This window comes from Tasmannia lanceolata, unplaced genomic scaffold (genome assembly GCF_043159265.1).
Source record: "Tasmannia lanceolata isolate RefF3 unplaced genomic scaffold, GAP_Taslan_0.1 ptg000026l, whole genome shotgun sequence".
NCBI classification, from domain to species: domain Eukaryota; kingdom Viridiplantae; phylum Streptophyta; class Magnoliopsida; order Canellales; family Winteraceae; genus Tasmannia; species Tasmannia lanceolata.
The window spans coordinates 160162-173648 of record NW_027518703.1 but is presented as its reverse complement, the minus strand read 5'-3'; the positions used below and the strand labels follow the sequence as shown (position 1 = coordinate 173648).

The window sequence follows — 13487 nt, the reverse complement described above, 5'->3', positions numbered from 1 at the left end:
TTTTACCCGTAACATAGAAATTTCTAGCTCTGTTCACTTGCGTTCACGGGAAAGCAAATCCCGACAACACCCTCATTTTTCCTTGACAAGACCTTGACGAGACAGAATTCTGGCATTCACTTGCTTTCCAGGGAAAATAGAATTACACATGTGGAATTTCTACAATAAATCAAAAAATGACAATGAAAAGCCCATTTCTCCTCCTCTAGGGATTTCATTTCCTGGGAAAACTAGTGCAAAAAGAAGGGCAAGAAGTTTCCCCGGAAACCTATTCCTGCGCAAGTGAACAGCTCAGAAACAGTCTAGGGAAACCTTTTCCTGCACAGATTCTCTAGATTTCTTTTCCTAATGCCACGTTAGATTCCCGGAAAACATTTTCTTTTCCTTTTCAGGGAAAACAAGTGAACAGAGCCAATATGTCCCACTTCAACAATAAAGGTAACCTTAAATCGCCTAAACATATATTTCTCTCTCTTATTAGTTATAAAGGCAACATTAAAAAAAAGCCCATTAATAAATGACCGGGAACATAGTAGTCCGGCACCAAAAGAGTCCAAGGTCCGATGGACTCATCGACTGGAAATAGATTGACTAGAATTAGATAAATCCCGTGTTTTTTGGTAGAAAAATAGAAAAAAGTCGTCGGAAGGTCCGAGCAACAACACGTTTGCTTCGCCCCGAAGGAAAATTTGAAGGAAAATTCGATTTTACCCTTTTTGGTGCTCTTAAAAAGGTAGACTGCTTTTAAAAATTAAGAAGGACCATTTCTTTTCATTTTTCTACTTTTTGGGGATTTGATCGTATTTTATTCTTATGTTTTTTTTGCCCTAGATTTTGTTCTAGGGTTTGAGGATCTCTACTATTTCTAGATTCTCTTTTTTGTCCCGCTCTCAGAAGGTCTGTTTTTGTAATTGGGATTTGATCGGAATCTAGGGTTTAGTCATTTCTATCATTTTAATTTAATTGTAGTACAGATTGAAATTTTAGGGTTTAAGAAACCCTTTTGCTTTGATTTTCCCCTTGTTTTCTTTTCTCTGTACTTGCCTGAGTTGAACTTCAAGCTTTGATTTTGGTTCTACGCTTTTCTGAATTGAAATTCTTTGAAAAAGTCGAATTTTTTAGGGTTAAAGGCATCTCAATTTGTTTGGCTCTGCATTTAGTTTCTCTTTGATTTAGTTACTCTGAGAAGTCGAATCTTAGGGTTTGTTTTGTGGAAATTTTGTCTAAGATTTTAGGGGTTTTGTTTCTGAAGTGAGAAAAATGGGACAAACTCAATCCAAAGACGAGCTGCTTTATCAGCAGGTCAGTTATGGAAACGTAGAAGGAATCAAAGCTCTTCGCGGTGAAGGTGCTGGCCTCGAGGTATACGACATTGCATTTCGTTTTACGACTTTGTGATATTCGTGTTCTAGCTTGATTTAGAGAATTTTCACATTCATTCTGATTGGTTAGAGTTTAGACCTATGTATTGTTCAACTGTAGCATGACTTAGTTGTAAATTATGTTGTGGCATGCTATATTTTGTACATTGGATTGAAAAGGGTGGGAAAGCTTCCCTTATAGATTTTCCATGAAGCCTGATTACATTAACAAAACTCTGATATCTATGTATGTTATAAGTGGAGGAAGTTACATGACATGATAAATTTTGTGCAGTGGATTGACAAAGAAGGAAAAACTCCTCTGATTGTAGCATGCATGATGCCTGATGGTTTTCTTATTGCTAAAACTCTAATCGAATTGGGTGCCAATGTGAATGCTTACCGCCCAGGTATGACTATTATTGTTTTAGTTGATTCTAATTCTATTCTATTTACCTTTTTTTTTTATCTCCTAATCATTTCAATTTCTGATATGATTTCTTGTGGTGGATTGGCTGATTCAATTACCAAAGTTATGCTATTAGTTTGATTAAATCTAATGATTGTTACGTATTGAGTATGTGCTTGGTTCTTTTTTCTGGTTTTCATGCCCAGTTCATTCTCTGCTATACCTGTAATATACCAAGGCAAAACATGAAATAAAAAAAAGGGCGGCCCAGTGCACGAGGCTCCCACCATTGCGGGGTTTGGGGAGGGCTAGATGTACGCAGCGGTACCCCTGCTTTGCAGAGAGGCTGGTTCCATGATTCGAACCCGTGACCACCAGGTCACAATGGAGCAACCTTACCATTGGACCAAGATAAAACAAGAAATAAGATGGAAAAAGCCCAGGATTATATTTGTTCCTGAAAAATTGAAAACTCTGCCACTGGGAACTATTAGACTGAAATTTACAGGCTTTATCCCAAGGTTTCCGCAGAACTGAAAGTATGGGGATCTTGAATATGAACAGATATGTTTACTGCTTTGCTTTTCTCCCATCCTTTTTTTCATATGTTAGTTAGGTGGTGTAAGTGCTACAGAATTGGCGAAAATAACTTTTGGAAGCTTATTTTGAAATGTGGATGTTAGTTAACCTCAATTCATTGTCCTCATGTACTATTGTTGACCACTGGAAGCATATAGACCTCATACTTCATCTTCATTGTATTGAACTGAAAACTTGTTGAGAGGGAAGTGATATTTCCATCCTCTTCTGGACCATGTCCGCCACCAACTTCTCCCCACGCCCATTTTGTCCTTTTTTTATATAAAGACATACTGGGGCGGTATTGGTTGCCCCAGCCAGTGAATTGAGTTCTTTATTTAATACATATCTTAGAAAAAAACAAAGGGAAAGTATTTGGCTAGCTTCCTTTTTCCTCTCTCCCAACCACAACACAGTAAAAACTCCAGCCACTGAGGTATGGGAAAATCTTCATATATTTCTTGTTTTCTTGCAAATAGAAAGGCCACAACCTAATGGAAATTTTGCTGGAGAAAGTAGATATTGAGGGGAAGATTGAATAGTTAGGAGAGTGACTAAAACAGTGTAGGAAACCTCAATGGGTGCTCTGGCGACCAATGATGTCTTGATCCAGCACTAGGGAGGGAGATTTTGGTTATCGTTGCCTTGCACCATTGGTTCTCCTCTTTCCACTTTCTGCAGGCAAGAGAAAAAGGGCTAATAAGCCAAATCCATCAGTGCTCACGAGGGCAGAGCTTTCTGACCCGGCCTTCACCTACTTTTCACAAGCGAAAAATGGGGTTGGTTTTTGCCCGTAGTCCATCAATTGGCATACATATGGAGCGTCATATTCACTGCTTGCCATTTCTACATTACGTTATCGTCGCGGGTAATCAACAATGTTGCTGCCTCATCTCTATCCGTTATCTAATTTCTAATGCATCCTTTATTGTTCCATCCGTACCAAACCCACGCACACTCCCAACTCCCAGCCTTTCGCTGTCGCCCCCATGCTCCCAACTCCCAGCCTTTCGCTGTCCCAGCCACAGTTCCAACTCCTAGCCTTCGCTGTCCACACACACTCCCAACTCCTTGCCTTCTAATGTCCCTCTCAAAATCCCAGCTCCCAATCTTTTGCTGTATCGTCTATCCCCATATCGCCCCAAGGGCTATTCTTTAAAACACTTTGATTTGACCTATAAAAGAATTAAATAGAGGATCATTAAAAAAAAGAATTAAATAAAGGTTTTCTTACCTGCTTTGAATGTAATGGGGCAAAAAGGCATCGGCTAAGAGGGTAAAGGGGTGGAAAGGCAACAAAAGTGAAAGGAAATATCAGCCCCATGTGGAAATATCATGTAAGACACCTTTTTTATTTAGATCAATTGAAACTTGAAAGTAAGATCGGGACTTAGGAGTACTTGCAAATGATCAAACGATGGCTCTCATACCTCTTTATGTACTGTAGGGTCTCATGCAGGAACTCCTTTACATCATGCTGCAAAAAGAGGCCTGGAGCAAACTGTTACGTTACTTCTTTCTCATGGAGGTACATTTTATTGACTTCATATGGTTTGAGCAATGTGCTAAAGTGTTTGGATTATAAGTTTTTGCGGGAGCTAGGGCATTTTCGTTATTCTTCCGTTTGTAATAATGATATTAATTGGTGCCATTAAAAGAATAATGATATTAATAGGTGATCGGATGTTAAAACATTACAGCAAATGCTTTGGCTCTGAATGATGATTGTCATACTGCTCTCGATATGGCTAGAGCAAAGGGACATACCAAAGTTGTCCGTGCCATCGAGGTATGCAACCTATCCATAAGTTCTACACAAATTTTCTGGTTCTAATTTTAATAGGTTATCTGTGCGTGCATGCATTTTGCTTATGATTTCTTCAGCTAAAGACATTTTTTTAATCAACTTGTACTCAGAGCTACATCTGCCTTTTCTCTGGTTGGCTGCGGGAGCTTTCTGGAAAGCATTTGCTGAGCTTTCTGGAAACATTAGCTCCTAAATTGGTATCACGAAAAATGTGGGTGTACTAGTGAGATCTATTGACTTTTGTTGACGTGTGGGATCTTTTTTGCTACTTCCTTCTTCTCTTTATTTATGTAAAGTTTTCATTGTGAGAAGTGTATATAAAAGGGCTGAATTTTCTTAAAGAGTGGAAGTTTGTTTTCAGTGCTATTTTGATCTTGCATTGTTGCTATCTTGCTATTACGCAGTTCCGAGAGTTGACTTGGTATTTATGCTGACTCCAATGGCATTATTTACAGTTGGGCTGTGGTCATCCCCTGCGAGTCTCGTAACCGTCATAAGCTTTCCAAATTTGAGCTTGCTATATATCCTGGACCACAGGTATAACGGAGCCCAAACTCTTCATATTAGCAAAATGATTGGATTATCTAGTTGTTATTGATTATAATTTTCGTTAGCTATTTTCTTCCATTGTAGTTAGTTTATACAATCTATTACTATTCTAGTGTTTAGCTCATATATAATTAAATGACATTGGAAACACTTATCTCACTCTTTAGGTCTGTAGGAGTTTGCAATAATAGTCTTTCTTTTTCTACTTCAAAATTATCCCTTTCTATGTTCTTCCTATATACAGTTGCCTACGTCTTAGTGAGAGATTCTCTAGGGTGGGATTAGCGAGAGATTCTTTGGATAGAGTGATCATGGAGGGTGATTCCCTCCATGTCATCCGCTGGCTTAGCGGCTTTCAAGTTCTCCCTTGGAGATTTGCCTAATATTTTGATGAGATCCAAGAAATAGTGGGAGGCTCATCGATGGTTTTTCATCATGCTAGAAGGTCTGCTAATGGTGTGGCAGATAGGCTAGCTAGGGAAGGAGTCGCGAAGGAAGGGTTGGAAATGTTCGATTTTCTCCCTCATTAATATATTGGTTATTTTTTCTATTCTTTCTTTCTATCTTTTTTTATCTTTTCTTGTATCTCTCTTAGCTCTGACCACCTCGGTCTTTGCTTTTTTCTAACAAAATCTTCTTACCATTTAAAAAAAAAGTTGCCTACCTCTTAGTTCACATCAGTTAAAGTCCAATTCATATTGGTGTACAGTGTGTGTGGTTGAAAGTCTAGTTGTCATATATGTCACAAATATCTCCTATAATTTCAAAATATCGCTTTTTTATCGCGACTCTTTGATAAAACGACAAAATCCCAAAATAATCCAAAGATTTTAAACATATAGTGATATTTTCATTTTTATCATAAAATAGCGTGATAATATCATATTAGTATCTTGATATTTTTATTTTATATTTTTCTTAAATTTTATATATTTATTTATTTTTTAAATAATTTTATTTTTATCAATTTTTCCCGATATAAACCTGAAAAAAAATCCCGATATTTTCCCTGGCCGAGAAAGTCCTGAGAACGATATTTATGACATAGGTAGTCATTGGGGCAGACATTAGTTGCTCAGTTCATGCCTTGAAGAGACAGATACATGAGCTTATTCAAGATGTGTTTGGATCATAGATTCTCATATGATTTTTTACGGAAATGATAAATGCGCCCCTTTTCATCACTTGGGACACCCGGCTGCATTGTACGTGGCAATCAGTTCACTTCATTCCTTCAAATGTGGAGTACATCAGCCCCTTTGCAGTCATAGATACACTCTAGCTGTGCAATGTACGTGGCAATCGGGTCACTTCATTCCTGCAAATGTGAAATACATCAGCCCCTTTGCAGTCATAGATACACTCTAGCTGGGTGTCCCCAAGTGATTAAAAGGGGCGCATTTATCATTTCCCATTTTTTATGGTACCTGTATTAATTACAGCCGACCCCAACTAGTTTTGGGACAAGGTTTAGTTGAGTTGAGTTGAGTATCTGTATTAATTACAAAAAGTTCTGTAGATAGAATAGAAATATTTTTTTTTAGATTCAATAGATGCTGTCATCCTATGATATCAGCGAACATCCCAATATCTAGATCTTTCAGCCCCACCCCCATAACTAGGGATTTAGAGAAGTTTACCCTCTAACCCAACATTGCCTCGAAACACCATAGAACAACCTTCAGGACTACTGAACAGAAGGTTGTTCATCTGCACATTGTAGGTATGCTATTTCAACCTATGGTTGGCCAATTTTTGAAACGTTCGATTAGACCTCTTGATTTGGCCTTGTCGATCATCCGACTCAGCCCCTCCATCGGAATCATAAAGAGGAATGAGGATAGGGGATCTCCCTAACAAAGGCTTTGCCTTTTGGAGTCTCATTAATCATTCAAACACCATATAGAGTACAGACGACATGCGCCACAACATCCAACCTCTTCTTATTCCTCCAATGCCCATCCTTCTCAAAATGTAGTTTATGCAATTCCATTCTACTGACGTATGCTTTTTCCATGTCAACCTTACAGAGGACTCCAGATTTGCCCACTATATGATAGTAATTAATGCACTCATTTTCCTGTAGGGCGCCATCAAGGATCTGTTTACCTTTAATGAATACACTTTTGGACATTATAAATGATCTTTCAATACACTCCTTAGCATGTTTGAGAGGACTTTAGAGAAGATTTTGTAGACACTCCCTACTAGGTTGATGTGTCGAACCAACTTTCAACTATAATTAATTTTTTTTTTCTCTGGAGATGCACTTGATTTTCTTTGCAAGGTCAGAATATCAATCCCTTTGTGTCAACTGGCTTATGTGCAGAAAGAAAAAATGAGAATTTTTTTTCTTTCTTTGTATTTTAGTTGTTAAGAATTTAAGATGGTTCATTATAAAGGGGGGAAATATAAAATGCTGACAAAGACAAATGCTATTTTGGAAAGAAAAAATGATATAAGAAGGTGGTGGCAATTTTTGAAATTTTAGAATAAATTTTGAGTGGAAATTGTATTACAACTCAACTCAAATCAACAAAGCCTTTGTCCCAAACTAGTTGGGGTCGGGTAAATGAATCCTTTCGAAAAATTTTATGAAGAAGATGAAAGGAATCTACTCGGCTCTATTCATGGCTCTAGTTGGGTTCTTCTACGTGGATCATTTTCTTCCATTCTATCCTATCCAAGGTCATGTTCTCTGTTATGTTCCTAGCTATCAAGTCTTTCCTGACTGTTTCTACCCAAGTTGTTTTCGGTCTGCCCCTACCTCTTTTTACTCCATCAATTTGGCACGAGTCGCCTCTTCTCACCGGAGCATCCAAAGGCCTACATTGGATATGTCCAAACCATCTTAAGCAGTGCTCTCTCATCTTCTCCTCAATTGGTGCCACCCCCACCTTTTTACGAATGTCTTCATTTTTAGTTCTATCTAACCTTGAGTGGAAATTGTATGTGGCAAAAAATTGGGTTTCCTTTTAAATTTTATGTACCTGGGCACAAACTTTGGGCAAACTGAGAAAACATTGAGAAATAACTAAAAACCAGACTGGGAAGAATTTGAGCTCCAACTGAGCCATGATTAATGACCCAAATTTGCTTGAATTCTTACAAAATCAATTTAAACCGTGTCTTTGTTGCCTAAGTTTGCAGCGGCTTACACCAATTTTGCTAGCTGTGTTTTGTAACTTTAATGGCCATATCCTGCATTAGTTTTCTTCAAATTTTGCTTCAACAAGGATTGCATATATCCTTATCTAAAACAATATCATAAACTGTGTAATTTGTTTTTTTGAAATGGACAAACTCTGTAATTTGTTGAGAAAGAGCTTTTGATGAATGAACAGGTTGCCCGGCCTAGTACAGTTATTCAACTTTGGAAGGTTAAAATTGAGGAATTAGATTTAAATCATCCAGTTCCAGCAGTGGCTATTTCTGACAAAGCAACAAGTAAGTTCTCTTGTTTAAGAATATTACCTTTAGTAATTTATTCTGGTCATGTAATGGGGGAGCTTTTGAAAAATTGCTTTCTGACCATGTTTAACTGCTGAATACTGGTATAAAACATGTGACAGAAAATGGTCTCTCTCCTTTTCCAAACCAACCACTTATAAGATTATAAATGAGCCACCTTGTTTATCTTATCCAATTTTTATATATTCAAAGATATCTTCTTAGGTAATAACATAGATCATCTCTTAGACGTAATGTGCCAGCGCTTCTTAAACATAACATGCCATTATTATGTCATTTCTGTAAGGCTTCTGTGCAGAACTTATATGGTAAATTTTAAACCCCTGATAGAAGTCTGCTCTCTACACTGTAGATGATAACTATAGTACTAAATCAATGGTGGCTGATTATTTTTTTTGCCAGCGCTCTTTTATGCACTAAATAAGCTACAATAGGTGGCGAGTTTTTTGCAATTTGTAATAGCTTTTGTCAGCTGCTTAAATAATAAAAGACAGGTGAGTTTGGCCCATTATCGAAACAGGGTAGTGCCAATATCAGTAGCCTATTAGAAGTTTAGAACCACCAGTGATGCTGCAAAAATAATATATTTTTCAATTATTGGTCCATTTTCATGTTTCTATCTAAATTTTATTGTTTAACACCACGAATGCAAATTTCTATATGCTCAATTATACTCGATTTTTTAATCTCTGTCTCATATTCAGGAACACAATTTAAGTTCTTATCTGGGAATGAGGGTGACAAGCAGCAAATACAGTGGTTTTATAATGCCTGTAGAGGTTTGCAACAGGTACCGTTGTGATCTATAGTTCTCAGATGATAAATTTGCTCTACTTTTATATATACTACAAATGCTTCATTATATGATCTTTTGTTTTAATCAGTAATGAAGAATTGTATTGAAGCAAAGAAAAACTACAGAAATTACATGGGGTACAGATTTTGCCCAACACACATAGATTATGTATATGTGCACACACAGACACATATAATTTCACACACACACACACACACATGATTTCACACACACACACATAATTTCACACACACACACACACAATTTCACATGCACACACACACATACATATAATTTCACACACACACACACACACACACACACACACACACGTGCGCGCGCGCGCAAGTGAAACAGCCTCTCTGCAAAGCAGGGTTAAGGCTGCGTACATCTAGCCATAGTTGCCGGAAACTCCTTGGGCGGGTGGGAAACCCGTTCCCCCTAAAATGCGTTTCTCATGGGTGGGAAACTCATTTCCCCTAAAACGTGGGAAACGCGTTTCGGAAACGTTTCCGAAATATGATAAAAAATTGGAGAAATGTTTCCGAAATGCATAGGAACATATGAGAAACTTTTGTAAATCATGTGTGAATGCAGGATAAAATTATGCAACACTCGTAGAAAACGCATGTGAAACGTGTACGAAATATGTGGAACTTACGAAAATCATTTTGGAAAAAATGCATCAAAAATTGTGAAATAGATATTAAAAAATAAAACAATAGCATATATTGTAAGAAAAATAAAAATAAGAAAAATTCAAATAGAAATTTGAAATTAACAAAATTTAAATCTACAAAGCGACATATTTCATGTGTGTTTTTCCATCGCTTCTGAAACGCTTATAATACGTTTACTAAGATATTTCTCGTACGATTTTCTATTGTTTTCTCGTTTCTCGTTTCCCCTAATATTTTTTTCAAGCGTTTCACGTTTCCGTTTCATGTTTTGTTTCCCGAATTCATTTCCCACCCTGGTAACTATGCATCTAGCCCTCGCCAGACCCCGCAATGGCAGGCGCCTCGTGCACTGGGTCGCCCTTGTATGTGACAGTATATGTGCAAAGGAACTTCATTTAGCCTTATAGCATGTGTCACTCAATGGTATCCAGAATTCTGTATGCAACATTATGTCATGGGTACAGGCAAATGGCTTTGAACCTTTTTATTCAGCTTTCATTTTGGTGTCAACTCCAACAGCCAAAAATTATATCTGTTGGGTCTCGAGACTGAAAACAGCTTTGGCTGTGATTTGGCCGACACTTCAAATTTATTGCCGACACGCGTGTCGCGACACGACACCCGTGTCCACACGTGTCGCGACACGACACCCGTGTCCACACGTGTCGCGACACGACACCCGTGTCCACACGTGTCGACACTCCTTTAGACACTTTTAGATGTACTGCTAGAGCGTTAGCAACTTTATATGTATGTGTATGAGTGTGACATTATTTCTAGTTTTTTAGGGGTTTCCATGTCAGATACCTCATATCTGTGTCGAAACTTGGTCAAAACTTTGCACACGAATCTGTGTCCACAAATCATGAGTATATGTATTTTCTATTTCAGATGTGTCACCGTTTCTAAATTTTGGGAGTTTGCCGTGTCCGACACCCCGTGTCCGTGTCGATACGCGACACTCGTGTCCGTGTCCACAAATCATAGCGCTGAAGGCACATTAGGGCGCAATTCAACTGATGCTCCCATCTCAATGCCAGGAACCGGCGGTATGATCTGCATTTCCTCTCTGTCCGTTCCATCTATCGCTAGTTTGTCCACATCTTCATTGGCCGATCGTTGCCTATGCTGAAACGTAGGCTCAATCAGCTTGATAAGGTCCCTTATTTCTTCGATGATGTTTGCTAGCTGCCATGGACCGATTGCTTTGTTGCTGTTCCAAGCAATGAAGTTTGACGAATCACCTCCAATAATCAAAGGCCCCGAACCATGTTTCAGATAACATCTCAAGCCCATAGTAATTCTCTTGTTTTCGCTTTGTTAGAGTCACAAGCCCTTATGGTTCTGAGTATGATAGAATTGCATGCCCACTAGAGTTCCGGAATAGGCCGAATGCCCACTCGTCTCTTATTTCCTTTTGAGCTCCCCATCAGAGTTCAATTTATATTCCAGCCGGCAGGAGGTGGTGACCACTTTGGCATCACTTTGTTTTCTTTTTTTTCCTTTTTTCGAACACAATCACCTTCCAATTTCGTAAATCCCCAACACTATAGAGTGTCATGACTTTTTCACTTATACACTAGTGGATAAGATCAGTCTTGATATTTAAAGCAATCTTGCCCTAACTTCGGTTTTTATCCTCGAATATGTGGTTCTTCCTTTACTTCCATAAATGCCAAATGGTACCAGCCACCACATCACCTGACCCAGATCTCCAAAAGGTCCCCTACTCCACTCCAAAAGAATGTCATTTTGAAGCTTTGGAAAGACAATGAGAGCACAAAGCTTTTGATGATGCACATCCAAAGACCATAGGAGAAAGGGCAATGCACCAATAAATGCTCCGCAGATTATTTACCGAGCTTGCTAAGCAGCTTTTCCTTCTCTCGAAACGATTACACGTGTTGATTCTTTTATTTACCTATACTACTGGTGATTTGGAAAAGAACGACTTTATTCGACTGATTCCACACACTCCTTTGGGGTATTTCATCTACCAATTTTGATCATATCATTCATGAACTGAATGGAGATTAACATATCTTTATATTTTCATCCATGTGTGTTGTGATTGGGGATATTTATCTGCTGGGCCACCAATCTGTGATCCCGGTTTAGGCCCAACACGTCTCATGTATGGTTGGAGTAACTGAAAAAGTAAATATCAGTATTTAGACTTGCATGTAGACTGTGACACAACAATTATGATTTATTGAGGGATTGTATCTTGTCTGCAGGTAAACTTTCCCACTGTAGCAATTCCTGCAACTACACCTCCATCTGCTCCCGAGGATCTAGAGTTAGCCATGGCCATCAGTGCCTCTATTCAGTTGGCTGCGGAAAATCGACCACCAGTCTTTCCTGACATCCACCCGGGCACTGAAATAAACAACACAAATGGTTGGGGAAACTCTGCAGACATTGCTAGTCACAGTGGTTGGGGGCCACCAGAAGGAACTGGACCTCCTTCAAAATTGGGTAGTGGTGGATTGTCTGACAACTCTTCTAGTAGTAGTTCACATAATGGCTGGGATATGCCAGAACCTGGGCCAAGTGGCAATCCAACTCAGCTTGCCCATACCGAACATACCATACCAGTTGTTGCGTCAACAACACAAAGCGTTCCTCCTTCAACTGTAATTCCTTCAGCTCCACCAGTTCCCGAGGAGATCCCAGATGATGGCCCAATCCACTACCCCTCGATCGATTCTAGCCCCATTGATTTAACCATGCCAACTGTGGAGGTCAAACCAGCAACAAGTGAGCCGAAAGTAGAGGATGGTGCTTCTGACTCGTGTGTGATTTGTTTGGATGCCCCGAAAGAGGGGGCATGCGTTCCCTGTGGTCACGTGGTTGGTTGCATGTCTTGTTTGAACGATGTCAAAGCCAAAAATTGGGGTTGCCCTGTTTGCCGTGCTAAGATCAATCAGGTTATAAGGCTCTACACTGTTTGAGTCTCGATGCTGAAGACATGGATTGAGGTTGTTCAGAAATTTATATAATTTTCAGGGGTGTAAGTCTGTCTATGTATATGATGTGTTTTGTGGTGGTGGTGTTCTGTTTATAATTCTTCATATGCTATGAAGTGTACAAATGGACAAACTACCTCTGGGCCTTCTAGTATCAGCTAAAGCAGCAATGTTGCTGGTTCAAATTCCTGCCTGACAGTTTCAGGTTTTTGGAGCATTTTTATTGTTCACATATGTTGAATTGTCTGTTGGCTTCCTATGAAGGTGAAGGACCTTGATATGAACTGTTCTTTATTCTCAGTGACAAAAACCATTGCCTGTGTCAATACATTTTCTCTGATGACGAAACAGATACATGTATTATGATGCCAAATGCTTTCTGTTCGAGATACAGGCTTGGAGTTGACTGTTTGATGTATATGTGATTCATGATCTCTTCCCCCCAGTATATAGGTAGATAATTCATATGTAAAGAAGTCATTATTGTCTTAGCTTGTTACTATTGGATATATGTTATAGGTCTTTTATTTATGGATATTTGGAGAGACATTTTCATGTGCATTCTGTTTGCTTTTCAATTCTGAACATAATCTTTTCTGCTTGGTTGACACTTTGTGTGTGTGTGTGTGTGTGTGTGTGTGGGTAAGTTAGATTTGTATATGTATCCTCTGCACTGTGATCTTTTGTCCTACCTGCCATGGATAGAGGCTTGATCCCCTTTGTGGGGTTTGATATCTGTGGAAATCTATTTCAGCTTTTAGGCTCCATCTGGTCGCCTCCCTGGTGGAAAGGAAAGTGAAAAAGGGCAGATTTGTTTTCATTAAAGGCTACCAAAATGGAGCCTTAAAAAGTTTTCATCACATCTA

General features: G+C 38.8%; 1 protein-coding gene across 5 annotated transcripts; it reads left to right on the top strand.

The window, feature by feature from the left end:
- Positions 1–544: 544 nt before the first annotated feature.
- Positions 545–13182, top strand: LOC143858364 (putative E3 ubiquitin-protein ligase XBOS34). Of its 5 annotated transcripts, none has more exons than XM_077368997.1 (10): positions 545–733; positions 1236–1362; positions 1657–1771; positions 3797–3877; positions 4050–4138; positions 4267–4367; positions 4612–4693; positions 8050–8152; positions 8881–8966; positions 11890–13182. In XM_077368997.1, the coding sequence occupies exons 2-10, from the start codon at positions 1261–1263 to the stop codon at positions 12604–12606; spliced, it is 1476 nt and encodes a 491-aa protein (XP_077225112.1). In that variant the 5' UTR covers positions 545–733; positions 1236–1260; the 3' UTR covers positions 12607–13182. The 5 variants fall into 5 exon arrangements, with proteins under 5 accessions (XP_077225112.1, XP_077225111.1, XP_077225113.1 ...); XM_077368996.1 differs by having other exon boundaries at positions 1229–1362; XM_077368998.1 differs by having other exon boundaries at positions 546–733; positions 1253–1362.
- Positions 13183–13487: the final 305 nt, after the last annotated feature.

Excerpts from the sequence above, each read along its gene's own strand:
- LOC143858364 (XM_077368997.1), top strand. The coding sequence starts at position 1,261 with ATGGGACAAACTCAATCCAAAGACGAGCTGCTTTATCAGCAGGTCAGT. Across the intron at positions 4,139-4,266 it reads AAGTTGTCCGTGCCATCGAG|AGCTACATCTGCCTTTTCTC; the intron begins GTATGCAACCTA and ends ACTTGTACTCAG. Across the intron at positions 8,153-8,880 it reads TATTTCTGACAAAGCAACAA|GAACACAATTTAAGTTCTTA; the intron begins GTAAGTTCTCTT and ends TCTCATATTCAG.